This window comes from Amblyraja radiata, chromosome 37 (genome assembly GCF_010909765.2).
Source record: "Amblyraja radiata isolate CabotCenter1 chromosome 37, sAmbRad1.1.pri, whole genome shotgun sequence".
NCBI classification, from domain to species: Eukaryota; Metazoa; Chordata; class Chondrichthyes; order Rajiformes; family Rajidae; genus Amblyraja; species Amblyraja radiata.
In genome coordinates this window covers 6,846,072-6,860,503 of record NC_045992.1, presented here as the reverse complement: position 1 = coordinate 6,860,503, position 14,432 = coordinate 6,846,072, and the positions used below count along the sequence as shown (strand labels likewise).

The window sequence follows — 14,432 nt, the reverse complement described above, 5'->3', positions numbered from 1 at the left end:
TAAAGCCATCCTTTCAACCAAATCTGAGCAATTGCATTCCTTATGATGAAGTGTGTGTGCTCAGAGTGTTGTCTCTGTCTTACCAGGATTCCGATTTGTTGGTGATCACCATCTCGGATGAAAATGATAACAGACCCGTATTCACCCAAACTTCCTACCAAGCTGAAATTACTGAGAATCCAGAAGCAGGTGGGTCTTTAGTTAAAACAAAAACGGACTAAACTTTCAATATTCAACTTCTCACACGGCAACTTTGTCAAACACCAACTTGCATCGTGTAGCACCTTAAGACCACCGGTGTGATGGGGGGAAAGGCGAGCACTTTGCAAGGTTTTCATTGTCACCGTGTTTACAAGACTCTTGCCAGCAAGTTCATATGTCAGTTACGTGAACTCCGTGGACCGAAGGGCATGTTTCCACCCTGTATCTCCAAAAACTCAAAAAATACTAGTGCAATGTTATTTGAGGTTTTAATATTGGCTACAGAATATTACAGATCATCCCAAGTACTACTTAACGTGGCACCTCATCTGAAAGTGTTCACTCAGCACTGCAGCCAAAGAACGTGTTGAAACATAGGAGACAATTGTTTTTTTCCTTTAGTCAGCCTCCATCTATCATCTGCCTGCTTTGAACTCCTTATCCGCCCCTCGCTCTCCCCTGCCTGACTCCTCCAGTCTGTTTTCGTTCACCCCTCCACGATGCATCAATCACCTCTGGCTCCTGCGTGACCACTCCCCCTATCCTCTGTACTAGCAATCTCCTCTCTCCGCTCTCAGTCCCAATGCAGGGTTTTGGCCTGAAACATCGACAATTCTGTTACCCCCCACAGACGCTGCTCGGCCAGCTGAGTTCCCCCAGCAATTTGTCTCTTGTGTTGAAACATTGATTGATTCCTCAAATCCAGCCATTTGTCACCACTGGTATCTTGGTATGATTTTGAAGAGCAGATTCTCTCCAGTGTGCTAAGCAAATATGAGTCCCCCCAGCTGCATTAAAGTGTATGCACTCCCTCAGAGCTAAACATATCGTAGCCAAGCCTTTTGACCCTTCACCCTCCTGACTGAGAGACAATAATGCTTCTCAAAAACTTATGGGATCTTAAAATGTATGAAGGAACTGCAGATGCTTTGGTTTGCACCAAAATGTTGCAGTAACTCAGTGGGACAGGCAGCATCACTTGGAGACAAGTAAGGGCGACGTTTCAGGTCTGAAGAAGGTTCTCGACCCGAAACGTCACCCATTCCTTCTCTTCAGAGATGCCGCCTGTCCCGCCGAGTGACTACAGCATTTTGTGTCTATCTGTGGGATCATAATAGTTAATTTAGTTACTTGTCATATTGAATAATACTCTGCCCTGTACGGAAGCCAAGGAACCTGTTCGATTTAAGCCAATGATCCTATTACAGTTCACCCTTTGTAGGAGCTTTTTCTGCCAGGGCATTGCTGCATCATTTTCTTGCTTCCGACAGTGAATACCTGGTGCAATTAATAACTGCTTTGGTTCCTCAAGAACATGGTTCGCGGTTACTTTCAATATTCGTGCAGAAGTCACAGAGTGAAGGAATTTGACTGAAACCAAGACCTCGTTGTCTATGTTGCAGGTGCACCAATCACCCTGATGAATGGGCCCATTCTAGCCTTCGACCGTGACGAAGGGCCAAACGCCGTGGTTAGTTATCAACTGCTGGGGAACAGGTCCGACTTCTTCACTGTTGACAGGAACACAGGTGAGTTATGTCCCTTCAGTCCCACAGAATAGGAAAGCAAGGCTTGTGCTCCGTCCTTAATACATCCTCCAGAAAATGTCCTCAGATGTCAGATCCAAACTGATTTTCTAAGGCCCACTGATTGTTAAGTTGACAAATGTCGCTTCCATTTTACCAGCAGGGAACAGCAAGACAAGAGGCCAATTAATCTCTCGCTGGCATTATTGACTGGGGAAGGGCCAAACAGTTCGATCTTGCCTTTAATAAAATCGGAGAAATTCACAACACAGAGGCATCTCATAGAGTCCATGCCGACTGAAAAAGAACAGAGTAGGCCAATCCCACTTGCTCCAAAGAAGGGTCTTGTCCTAAAATGTCACCACTCTATGTTCTCCAGAGATGCTGCCTCTCCTGCTGAGTCACTCCAGCGCTTACAGCATATCATGAGCTCCTCTGGGTTTGTTTCAACTGTAGAGAGTGTTTCTGCCTCCACCACCTCACCACTCCTTGGCTGATAATTTGTCCTCATCTACCCCTTCCTCCCATTTATCTCAGTAGTACGCCCAATCCCTGCCATGTGAAGTGAATCCTCCTATTCACGCTGTCCGGGGCAGCACAGTGGCGCAGCGGTAGAGCTGCTGCCTTACAGTGCCAGAGACCCGGGTTCGATCCTGACTGGAGTTGCTGTCTCTACGGAGTTTGTACATTCTCCCTCTGACCACGTAAAGGTTTTGTTTTGGGTCTCACACATAAATTCCACCCGCCACCATTCCACACAACCTCCAAGCTGATCTACTGTACATCCCACAGTATTCTTGGACACCCTTCCTCACCAACTACGACACAACCAATTTTCATGTCATCTACAAACGTACACATCGTATGCCCGACATCTCATCAAAATAATTTATATATATATATATATTACAAATAACAAATATCCCAGCATCCATTCCCGTGGGACGTCTCTAGTTACATTTCAAGCCAGGAAAACACTCATCTACCTCCCTTCTATCCTGAGCCAATATGAGGATCCAGTTCTCTAATCTCTGATGCCTTGATCTTATGGACGAGCCTCCTATGTGGGATTGTGTTCCTCACCAGTCAGTAGAACTCCCTACCTATCGGCCGTGGCAATATCTTCATGCAACTCATGGATGCAGCTCACCGTAACCTTCTTGATGACAGTTCAAGACAAGCAGTAGATGTTGGTCCTGGCAATGATACCCACATCCTATTGGAGAATAAGAAAATAAATTGTAAGAATCAAATCTGTTTAGAGAATTTAGAAATTGTCCAGCCAAAATATTTATCTTATAGAGTCATACAGCATGGAAACAGGCCCTTTGGCCCAATTTGCCTGCACCAATCAACATTTCCTATCTATTTCCTATTTTCCTATCTATTTCCTATCATTTCCTATTTTTTCCTTCGCTCCATAGATGCTGCCGCACCCGCTGAGTTTCTCCAGCAATTTTGTCTACCAACATTTCCTATCTACACTAGTCCCACCTGCCTGTATTTGGCCCATGTCCCTCATAACCTGTCCTATCCATGTACCTGTCTAATTGTTTCTTAAAGGTTGCAATGGTCCCTGCCTCAATGACCTCCTATGGCAGCTCGTTCCATACACCAACTACCCTTAGAGTGAAAAAGTTACCCCTCAGGTTCCTGGTAAACCTCTTCCCCATCACCTTAAACCTATGTCTTCCGGTTCTCGATCCCCCTACTCTGGACAAGAGACTGTTCTTAGATATTAGACTGCTCAGATTATTTTAATGAGTCTCGTGCTTTCAATTTTTTTAGGGATGGTTTCTATGACACCAGGAAAGACAATCGACCGGGAGTCTTTGCCCAGTGCTCACCTGGAGTTTACCTTGATAGCAGAAGACATTGGCCTGCTGAGAAGTGAAGCTGACCTTATAGTAACCATCCTGGATCAAAATGACAACGCACCAGTCTTCACCCCGACTGCACTGACAGTACATGTTCGGGAAAACAGTCCCTCAGGTGAGAAAATCTTATTGCGTTTCTATGTCAATGAATTGCTAATGGCCGTGCTGGACACTTAGCTAAGGTCAGATACAGTGGAAGGCGACTCCGGATTGTCAAAGCTGCCACAGCCAGAAAAAACACACTTTTTATCCACGAGTAGTTGCTCTAATCAACAGCCAACAATCTGTAGCCTACCTTTGATCTGGTATTTTGTTGGTTCACATGCTTGATCAGTGGTGTTTTATCATTAATGTTTTATTATTATTAATGTTTAGTGTTTTCTGAGTCATTCGTAACTGTCACTGTATGTCATGTGGTTACTTGTTGGCGGAGCACCAAGGCAAATTCCTTGTATGTGAATACTTGGCCAATAAACTTATTTACTTACTTACTTACTTATACCATGGAAGGAATGTGTTGGGATTCTGAAAGTTTCCATGATTAGGTTTCAGATGAACTGAGGTAAAGTGAAAAGCTTTGCTATCCAAACTGATGAGGTATACTCTCCATGAATATAATCAGGTCAAACTCAAGTGCAATAGGCAGGGCAAAGGGGAAGATGCAGAGTATAGTTCTCAGCGTTATAGCGCATCAGTTCCAGAGACAAAGTCCAATGATCACAATGGGGTAGATAGAGGTGAATCGGACAGTACCCCAGCATTCAGATAACAGAAGGGAAGAAGCTGTCCCTGTATCTGGTGGTACGCACCTTCAAGCTTCTGTAGCAGGTATTTCTGCTATAAAACTGCATCCTAAAAAACCTTGTGTTATACAAAATCTTGTTATAAAAAAAGTTGTGTCAATGGGGGGAAGAGGTTTCAGACAGAATAACAAAATTATTTTTCCTGCAGGATTTAAAAAAAATAAAGATCTTTTTAATGGCCGGCCGTAAGTTTATTTTGTAACTGCAATCTATAAATGCTCATGGCTGTATGTTACGTTGTTCAATGGTGTTCATCAGTCATATTATACCCACTCGGGGAAACTACCTGTACTAAGTTGGAAACTATTAGAAGGACAAAGGGGAAGCTCCATCTCCAACCTTGGGCTTGGATGTCAATGAGTGTTTCGTTGCCACAGCTCAAAGACTGTAGGTGAGGGAAGGTCTTCCCACTGTGGTTTTTCACCTCCTTTTGATGAGAGGTCATTCACCTAAACCAGTCATTCACCTCTCTCCCCACCAGTGCCAACTGACCTGTTTCCATTATTTTCTATTGATATGTTAACTACCTCTGGCACTGCTTTCCCCCCTCACTTCTCCTGTCGTTCATCTCGTCTCGCCCTTGTGTTTGTTCAGCAGTTCCTTGTGTGAGCCCTTGTTGAGCACATGAACTCTGAGTGACCCCATGCCCAATGGATGCTCAACTCCCCATGTCCTACTGAGACCTACGAGTCCCAATTCTAGTTGAGGGGAAAAGGTATATGAAACGGTTCACAAAAAAGTTCTAGGCCACTTTAATGAGCATTCCAGCTAGTCTTCTTTAGATGAGAACTCTTCATAATTGCATTTTTTGTAAAGTTGATGGCAACGTTGCATGTTGATGGCAACGTTCAGATTAGTGTATGGCCGAAACTTTGTAAACTGTAACAATTCACGCTGTTCTTCTTAAATATCTCAGGACAATGTTGTGTGTTTACACATTGTTTGTGTGTTTTAGGCTTCAGTATCGTTCAGGTGATAGCCACGGATGCCGACACAGGTGTGAATCAACAGCTGAGCTACCGAATCGAGGGGGGCGCCCAGGATAAGTTTCTCATTGACCCTCCCAGTGGAGTTATCAAGGTGGCCAATGGAGTAACGATAGATCGAGAAGAAAAGGGCTCTTACACAATAGTGGTGGTTGCGATGGACCAAGGAACTCCGCCATTGTTGGCAAACGCTACTGTGAACATCATAGTAGACGATGTCAATGACTGCCCTCCCGAGTTTGTGAACCCGGTGCAGACTATCAGCATCAGTGAATCGGTGACAGTCGGGACCATCATAGCGAACCTTACAGCCGTCGACCGTGACCTCCGACCTCGACTGGAGTACTACATCATCGGGATCGTTGCGAAGGACGATGCTGACAAAGTGTTGGAGGAGCAACAGAGAGCTTTTGACATCAATTTTCAAACAGGTAAAGTTTGCACGCAAGCTCCACAAGAGAAAACGTACACCGACTCCAAACACCCTCTGAGCCTGGAGTTGCAGTGCGGTGAACTGGGATTGTTGGCTGGCGAAGTGAGTGGAGTCAAGAGCGTTTTATTGTCACGTGTTCCAGATAGGACAATGAAATTCTTGCTTGCTGCAGCACAACAGAATATGTAAACATAGTACATAACGGGAGAAAAAAAAGTTCAGTGTGTGTATATACACATGCACATACTCAATAAACAAACAAATATAGTGCAATAATAATAATAGTCTGTTATAGTTCAGAGCTTATTTGTTGTATTTAATAGCCTGATGGCTGGAGGGAAGAAGCTGTTCCTGAACCTGGATGTTACAGTAAGGTCATTTACTCTAATGGGGCTGTTCCACTGTACGAGCTAATTCAAGAGCTCTCCCGAGTTTAAAAAAAAATCAAACTTGTGGAAGCACATCGAATGTACGTAGCAGGTACGTCGCAGCTCGGGACGTCTCTTAACGGCCCGTAACGCTAACGGCAAGTACTCGGGAAACGCGGTAAGCTGCGGACGACTCGTGAAGATTTTTCAACATGTTGAAAAATGTCCTCGAGAGCCTCGAGTACCTACGAGCGCCTATTACCGTAATTCTCCGAGTTCGAATCAGGGAAACTCGGGAGAACTCTTGAATTAGCTCGTAGAGTGGGACAGGCCCTTTAGTTCCCTGGACTTGGACATAGAGTCGTACACAGTGGAAACAGGCCCTTCAGCCCAACTTGCCCATTCCGACCAACTTGCACCTGCATTCGCTCCTGCCTGTATTTGGCCCATCTATCTATACATACCTAAAACTCTGATCTTGTTATCTTCCGGTTTGTGTGGTCTTTCTATTTGTGCAAAAACGGTTCTATGATTTTTCTCCGGTTTACTCAACGTTCTCCTGCGCTGCGAATGCACCAAGTTTTGTTCCGATCGGTTGAATGTCGTAAAAGTTAGCGAGGTTTAAAAAAATCTTAAAAACCACTTGTGCGCATATTGATCTCTTCTGCCGTTCAGCGCCGCGCAGATTAGTCTCTTCCCCTGTCACTCACCGGGACGGTGCGCCCCTTCCTGCGCCATCGCATCTTTACTGGAGCTGAGGATGGTCGGGGGAAGTTTCCGACCGGACACAATTTTCGGAGGGACCCCAAGCAGCCCAGCCCCATGCAGCCCAGCCCCATGCAGCCCAGCCCCATGCAGCCCAGCCCCATGCAGTCTAGCCCCAAGCAGCCCAGCCCCAAGCAGCCCAGCCCCATGCAGCCCAGCCCCATGCAGCTCAGCCCCATGCAGCCTAGCCCCATGCAGTCCAGCCCCAAGCAGCCCAGCCCCATGCAGTCTAGCCCCATGCAGTCTAGCCCCAAGCAGCCCAGCCCCATGCAGTCTAGCCCCAAGCAGCCCAGCCCCATGCAGTCTAGCCCCATGCAGTCTAGCCCCAAGCAGCCCAGCCCCATGCAGCCTAGCCCCATGCAGCCTAGCCCCATGCAGCCCAGCCCCATGCAGCCCAGCCCCATGCAGTCCAGCCCCAAGCAGCCCAGCCCCATGCAGTCTAGCCCCATGCAGTCTAGCCCCAAGCAGCCCAGCCCCATGCAGCCCAGCCCCATGCAGCCCAGCCCCATGCAGCCCAGCCCCATGCAGTCTAGCCCCATGCAGCCCAGCCCCTTGCAGCCCAGCCCCATGCAGCCCAGCCCCATGCAGTCCAGCCCCAAGCAGCCCAGCCCCATGCAGTCTAGCCCCATGCAGTCTAGCCCCAAGCAGCCCAGCCCCATGCAGCCCAGCCCCATGCAGCCCAGCCCCATGCAGCCCAGCCCCATGCAGTCTAGCCCCATGCAGCCCAGCCCCTTGCAGCCCAGCCCCATGCAGCCCAGCCCCATGCAGCCCAGCCCCATGCAGCCCCGCCCCATGCAGCCCAGCCCCATGCAGCCCAGCCCCATGCAGCCCAGCCCCATGCAGCCCAGCCCCATGCAGTCTAGCCCCATGCAGTCTAGCCCCAAGCAGCCCAGCCCCATGCAGCCCAGCCCCATGCAGCCCAGCCCCATGCAGCCCAGCCCCATGCAGCCCAGCCCCATGCAGCCCACCCCATGCAGCCTTCATGTGTGCAAATCATCTTCATGTACGCAAAATTTAGAATTGGTAAACATGCTGTGGAAAATGTTGATGATCCTTACTGATGTTCTTGTTTCTTTTCAACTAGGTGCTGTATTTGTAAGAAGGCCTTTGAATCGAGAACTGGTAGCGACCTATGAGCTCACTATATCAGTTCATGACAATGCCAGTGAAGAGATCACTCACTCTGTCAGTGTGCCCAATGGTAAGGTTTTCACATTCATCACAAGTATTTAACGTTCAACATTGCATTTATTTACAGAGGGCGTTACAGTGGCGCAGCGGTAGAGTTGCTGCCTTACAGTGCTTACAGCGCCAGAGACCCGGGTTCGATCCTGACTACGGGTGCTTGTCTATACCGACTTTGTACGTTCTCCCCATGACCTGCGTGGGTTTTCTCCGAGATCTTCGGTTTCCTCCCACTCTCGAAAGATGTATAGGTTTGCAGGTTGATTGGCTTGGTTTAAATGTAAATTGCCCCTAGTGTGTGTTGGATAGTGTTAATGTGCGGGGATCGCTGGTCGGCGCGGACTCGATGGGCCGAAGGGGCTGTTTCCACGCTGTACCTCTAAACTAAACTGAACTAAAACTAAGCACTATAATCAATCTGAACAAGGGTCCTGACCCAAAATGTCACCTGTCTATATTCTCCAGAGATGCTGCCAACACTTTGATGTATTTCCTTGACCTGTTTCAGCAAAGTTGACTGTGAACATCCTGGATGTGAATGATAACCCTCCACGATTCAGACCGTTCGGGGTGAGGATTTTCACGGAGAGGATTCTGGAGGGAGCAACGAGTGGGACCACGCTCCTCTCTGTGTCTGCCGTAGATCCCGATAAAGGCCCCAACGGCCAGATCAGCTACGAGCTCTTGAACCTTCCTCCTGGGGACTACATCAGGCTGGAGGATCCCGCTGCAGGTGAGAAGGGCAGGCTAATGTAATGAGCCTCCATGTCAACTCGACCTGAACCACTATCTACCTCATCGGGGACTCCTCGCACTATCCTTGATCGAACTATACTGGCTTTAAGGGTCTGTCCCACTTTCACTACCAAGTTCATGACCTCTGCCGAGTTTGCCCTTGACTCATACTCACAGCATGGTCGTCACGAGGTCATAGGCAGGTCGTGATGCTAGTCGTAGGTACTCGGCATCAAGTAGGTCGGGGTGTTTTTCTATCCTGATGAAAAATGTCCACGAGTAAAAAAGGTCGTGAATTAGGTCGTGAAAGTGGGACAGGCCCTTAACCTTGCACTAAACGTTATTCCCTTATCATGTATCTGTACACTGCAACGGCTCGATTGTAATCGTGTATAGTCATTCCACTGGCTGGTTAGCACGCAACAAAAGCTGTTCACCCCTACCTCTGTACACACGGCAATAAACTAAGCTAAGCTGGACTGTTTCTCAACTATTTGAGGGAAGAGTCTTCAGGAATGCCACTGTATTCAGTGGGAAGAGCAGATTCCCAATCAGCCTGGCTATAACCTGACCTTCATGTCCCCCGGGGGTGAGAGCTTCTCTCTGGTTATCCTATCAAACCCTCTTATCATCGCAGACATCTCTGTTAATTCATCTGTTAACATTGCCACGACTGAGGTATTTCAATCTCTGCAGACTGCCATTCTAATTCCATTCAACCATCTTCACTTTGATTCCATTCTGAGCGATCTGCCCTGCAGCTGTTCCCACAACAGTTTATCGTTCCTGCAGCTATTGCCCGAAGTGAAAACCTTGTGGTTCTGATGTTGGAACAAAACGTCTTCACATCAAGGCTAACATCCTATTGTTATTTTTTAATGGTACTTGAATCCCAAATCTCCCGGATACTTCTTGCCATTTGGGGAAAAAGACATCTCAATTATTATTTTTCTTGTTCAAAGTAGAGGGCAGCTCTTTGCCTTCCACTGAGTTTTATTCCCCACAGTTTGCCTGCTGATTTAATCCATAAGCACCCTGGGTGTTCCTGACAAGTTTGAGTTTAGTTTATTGTAATTTATTGATGACTCACCCCACCTGATATCTGGCTGCCATTCACAGTCTTGAATCAATAAACATTTGCACAGACACAGCAACTCCAATTTGCACTGGGCCTCACTTCATAACTTCATATAGCCCTTGCTTTCCCTCTCTCTCCATCCCCTTCCCCTTCCCACTTCTCCCACTAGTCTTACTATCTCCGCCTACATTCTATTTTTGTCCCGCCCACTCCCCTGACATCATTCTGAGGAAGTGTCTCGACCCGAAATTTCGCCCATTCCATTTCTCGAGAGATGCTGCCTCACCTGCTGAGTTACTCCAGCATTTTCAAGTTCAAGTTCAAGTGAGTTTATTGTCATGTGTCCCTGTATAGGACAATGAAATTCTTAAGCACACAGAACATAGTAGGCATTGACTACAAAACAGATAAGTGTGTCCATATACCATAATATAAATATATACACACATGAATAAATAAACTGATAAAGTGCAAATAACAGATAATGGGTTATTAATAATCAGAGTTTTGTCCGAGCCAGGTTTGTAAGTACCGCGGCTGAATCCGAGCTCCAGTGGACGAAGCTGTTGGCTGTGGGGAAGTAGCTATTCCTGAATCTGGTTGTTGCAGTCTTCAGGCTCCCGTACCTTCTACCTGAAGGTAGCAGGGAGATGAGTGTGTGGCCAGGATGGTGTGGGTCCTTGATGATACTGCCAACCTTTTTGAGGCAGCGACTGCGATAAATCCCCTCGATGGAAGGAAGGTCAGAGCCGATGATGGACTGGGCAGTGTTTACTACTTTTTGTAGTCATTTCCTCTCCAGGGCGCTCAAATTGCTGAACCAAGCCACGATGCAACCGGTCAGCATGCTCTCTACTGTGCACCTGTAGAAGTTAGAGAGAGTCCTCCTTGACAAACCGACTCTCCGTAATCTTCTCAGGGAGTAGAGGCATTTTGAGGCTACCTAAGCATTTCCAAAGGTCCCAGTGTGCGAATGTCATTATATCAGCACAATGTATGCATCAGATAGGGATGAATACATTAGCGAGCAGATGACCTTTGTGTGATTATTGCCAACAATCACCCTGTCCCATCCCATCCCATCTCATCTGTCTTTCCACAGGAAAAATAGTTGCAAGTAGAACAGTGGATTATGAAGAGGTCCAATGGCTGAACTTCACAGTCCGTGCAGTAGATCACGGATCGCCAGCTCGATCTGTCGAGGTTCCTGTTTTCCTGCAGATCCAGGACGTCAACGATAACAACCCCGTCTTTGTGCAAGTCCCCTATCAGGTAACTGTTGTTAATGCTCCTCACAATGAACAGTGAATGGCTGCAGAATACTAAACCTGAGACCGTCATGAGTAAGGCTACATGAAGCAGATGAGGTGGAGCACACAATCCTGGACTCTGTAGAGGGTCGTAACACTACCTTTGGGACGACAGATGGCACAATGGGCTAAGTGTTCGGCTGGCAACCGGAAGGTAGCCGGTTCGAATCCCGCTTGGAGTGCATCCTTGGGCAAGACACTTCACCCACCTTTGCCTGTGTGTGAATGTGTGTGAGTGATTGGTGGTGGTCGGAGGGGCCGTAGGTGCAGATTGGCAGCCACGCTTCCGTCAGCCTGCCCCAGGGCAGCTGTGGCTACAGAAGTAGCTTACCACCACCGAGTGTGACTGAGGAGTGAATGAATAATGCGATGTAAAGCGCCTTGAGTATTAGAAAGGCGCTATATAAATCCCATCCATTATTATTATTATTACCTTTCCCTCAATTCTTCTTGCCCTCTTTGACCCACACCCCTCAAGAGGGTTTTATGCCAAGAAATTCAATCACAGTCCTGAATAAACTCAATGACTGTTCACCCAGTGTCCAGAGGTTCAACATCCTCTGAGAAAAGGAGGCTCTGCTCATCCTCGGACAACCCTATACCCTAAAACAACTGACTCACCAGCCAGTAAAACAACCTTTAGGCACCCATCCTTGTGTGAAGACCATGATCGTATAGTGTATGCTCATGGCAAGAGTGTTTTTTTGACTGCACTAAGCACCAGGGTGTAGATCATCTCAGATGAATGTCACCACTATGTGATTCCCTCAGCCGTGACTGTTGGAAGGTGCCTGTGATCCACAATCCACCCCAGTGAGTAGAACACAAAGTGCTGAAGTATCTCACAGGTCAGCAGCATCTCTGGAGAACATGGACAAGGGGATATGCTTGGGGTCGGGACCTTCTTCAGACTCTGTCTTTCAGAAATGCTGCCTGAGGAAAGGTCCCAACCCGAAACGTGGGGTCCAAAGAAGAGTCCCATCGTTGCTTATCCCTGATCTCCAGAGATGACGCCTGACCCGCTGACTTACTGAGGAAGGATCGCGTCCCGAAACGTGTGATCTGAAGAAGGGTCCCGACCCGATACGTTACCCCAGAGATACTGCCTGACCCGCTGACTTACTCCAGCACTTTTAATCTTTTTTTTTAATTTATGTTCCAGCATCTGCGGTTCCTTGTGGTTCTGCATACCCAACGGCGGTGACCTTAGCCCTGTGTGATTGTGTGTAAATTAACCAACATCTCGGTTAGAGAGGAAACTCCATTCTGGTCTTTATATCATCCAGTCACAACCCTTGCTGTTATCTGCTGTTATCTTGTCTCGTTCTGGCTTAGAATAATTCCTTCCCCTTGAACCGTGTGTTTTGTTTGATGAGACAGAAGCCCGTGTTTGAAGACGTGTCCCTGGGCACGGTGATTCTCCAGGTCCGAGCCGTGGATGCAGATAACGGCCGATTCTCCCAGATCGAATACAACCTTGTCGACGGCGAGGGCCGGTTTGGAATCAACCACGAAACGGTGAGATGGATTATGATTCGTCCCGCTCGATAATCATCCAGAATAAATGAGCAACTTGTAATGAAGGGCAGGCAACCCTGAAACAAGTCTTATTACAGGTACAATAGGGCAGTCACGGTGGTGCAGCAGTAGAGTTGCTGCCTTACAGCGAATGCAGCGCCGGAGACCCGGGTTCGATCCCGACTGCGGGTGCTGTCTATACGGAGTTTGTACATTCTCCCCGTGTCCTTTCTCCAAGGTATTCTCTGAGATCTTCGGTCTCCTCCCACACACCAAAGACGTACAGGTTTGTAGGTTAATTGGCTTAGTAAATGTAAAAATTGTCCCTAGTGGGTGTAGGATAGTGTCAATGTGCAGGGATCGCTGGTCGGCGCGGACCCGGTGGGCCAAAGGGCCTGTTTCCGCACTGTATCTCTAAGCTAAACTAAACTAGTAAGAATCTTTCACAATATCCTCCGGAGGTGAGTGAGCAGCATTGGCTTGGACGGACATTACTGCCCATCCCTCGTTGCGCTTGAGAAGGCAGGACCTTCATGCTGCGGACCATGTGGTGAAGGTGATCCTTCGGTGCTGTATCTCCCAGTCTGGGTAGATTCCTCTGGCTGCATTAGTTTAGCGATACAGCGCTGAAACAGGCCCTTCGGCCCACCGAGTCCATGCCGACCAGCGATTCCCACACATTAACACTATCCTACACACACTAGGGATAATTTACAATTTTACCAAGCCAATTAACCAACAAACCTGGGAGGAAAACGGAGCTCCCGGGGAAAACCCACGCAGTCACAGGGAGAACGTACAAACTCTGTACAGACAGCGCCCGTAGTCAGGATCGAACCTGGCGCTGTAAGGAAGTAACTCTACCGTTACGCCACCGTGCCGCCCATTAGGAGACAGGAAGAAATCTTTTTGTTCAGACAATGATGACTCTTTGGAATTCGCTACCAAGGAAGGCTGTGCAGACTTGATTGTTGACTTCAAGCACTAAGATGGAAGCAGAGCTGGGATCTGAATGAATGGGGATCAGGCACCAGCAAAGATCATAGAGGAGCCTCTATGATCTTTGGGCACCAGGGGCTCTTTGTCTGCTGCTGCTGCTGCTGCTGCTCCTGCTCCTGTTTCACGTGTCTTATGTTTTATGTTCCTACACCTGGATTTATGATACCAAGATGTGTTCAAATTCCCCAAGGGTTGTTGGAGAATTTAAATCATTTAATCACATAAATCTGGAATAAAAACCTGCTGTTAGTATTGATCACCACAATACACCAGAGTATCATTAAAAAAACCCATCTGGATCACTTATGTACCTTAAGATAGTGAACCTGCACATGTATCAATCCAGACCCACACTCAGTAAGTGTTAGCTTTCTGTAAATGGATTTTATCAGGGAAATCAAAGAAAATTGATAATGAAAATTAAGAAACATTGATAGGAATTGGACCAATGTTTGAAGTGTTAAGATGAGTGCATGTGAGTAAAGTTGCCACAGTGTTAAATGTGCTACTGTCTCTCAAATAAAGGGCGATATTTATATTCTGGCTGCTCTTGATCGGGAGAAGAAAGACCACTACACGCTGACAGCCGTTGCCAAGGACAACCCAGGCGACATTGCACGTAATCGCAGAGAGAACGCTGTGCAGGTA

The 14,432-nt window shown here is 47.5% G+C and overlaps 1 protein-coding gene across 2 annotated transcripts in view; it reads left to right on the top strand.

Moving 5' to 3' along the window:
• cdh23 (cadherin related 23) overlaps positions 1 to 14,432 on the top strand; it is a 556,325-nt gene that overhangs the window by 512,782 nt on the left and 29,111 nt on the right. For both annotated transcript variants that reach the window (XM_033012745.1, XM_033012744.1), the window contains 9 exons: positions 87 to 189; positions 1,605 to 1,730; positions 3,516 to 3,719; positions 5,363 to 5,824; positions 8,044 to 8,160; positions 8,653 to 8,877; positions 11,060 to 11,229; positions 12,648 to 12,785; positions 14,310 to 14,429. In XM_033012745.1, coding sequence (XP_032868636.1) covers positions 87 to 189; positions 1,605 to 1,730; positions 3,516 to 3,719; positions 5,363 to 5,824; positions 8,044 to 8,160; positions 8,653 to 8,877; positions 11,060 to 11,229; positions 12,648 to 12,785; positions 14,310 to 14,429 — 1,665 coding nt within the window. The remainder of the gene's footprint in view (positions 1 to 86; positions 190 to 1,604; positions 1,731 to 3,515; positions 3,720 to 5,362; positions 5,825 to 8,043; positions 8,161 to 8,652; positions 8,878 to 11,059; positions 11,230 to 12,647; positions 12,786 to 14,309; positions 14,430 to 14,432) is intronic.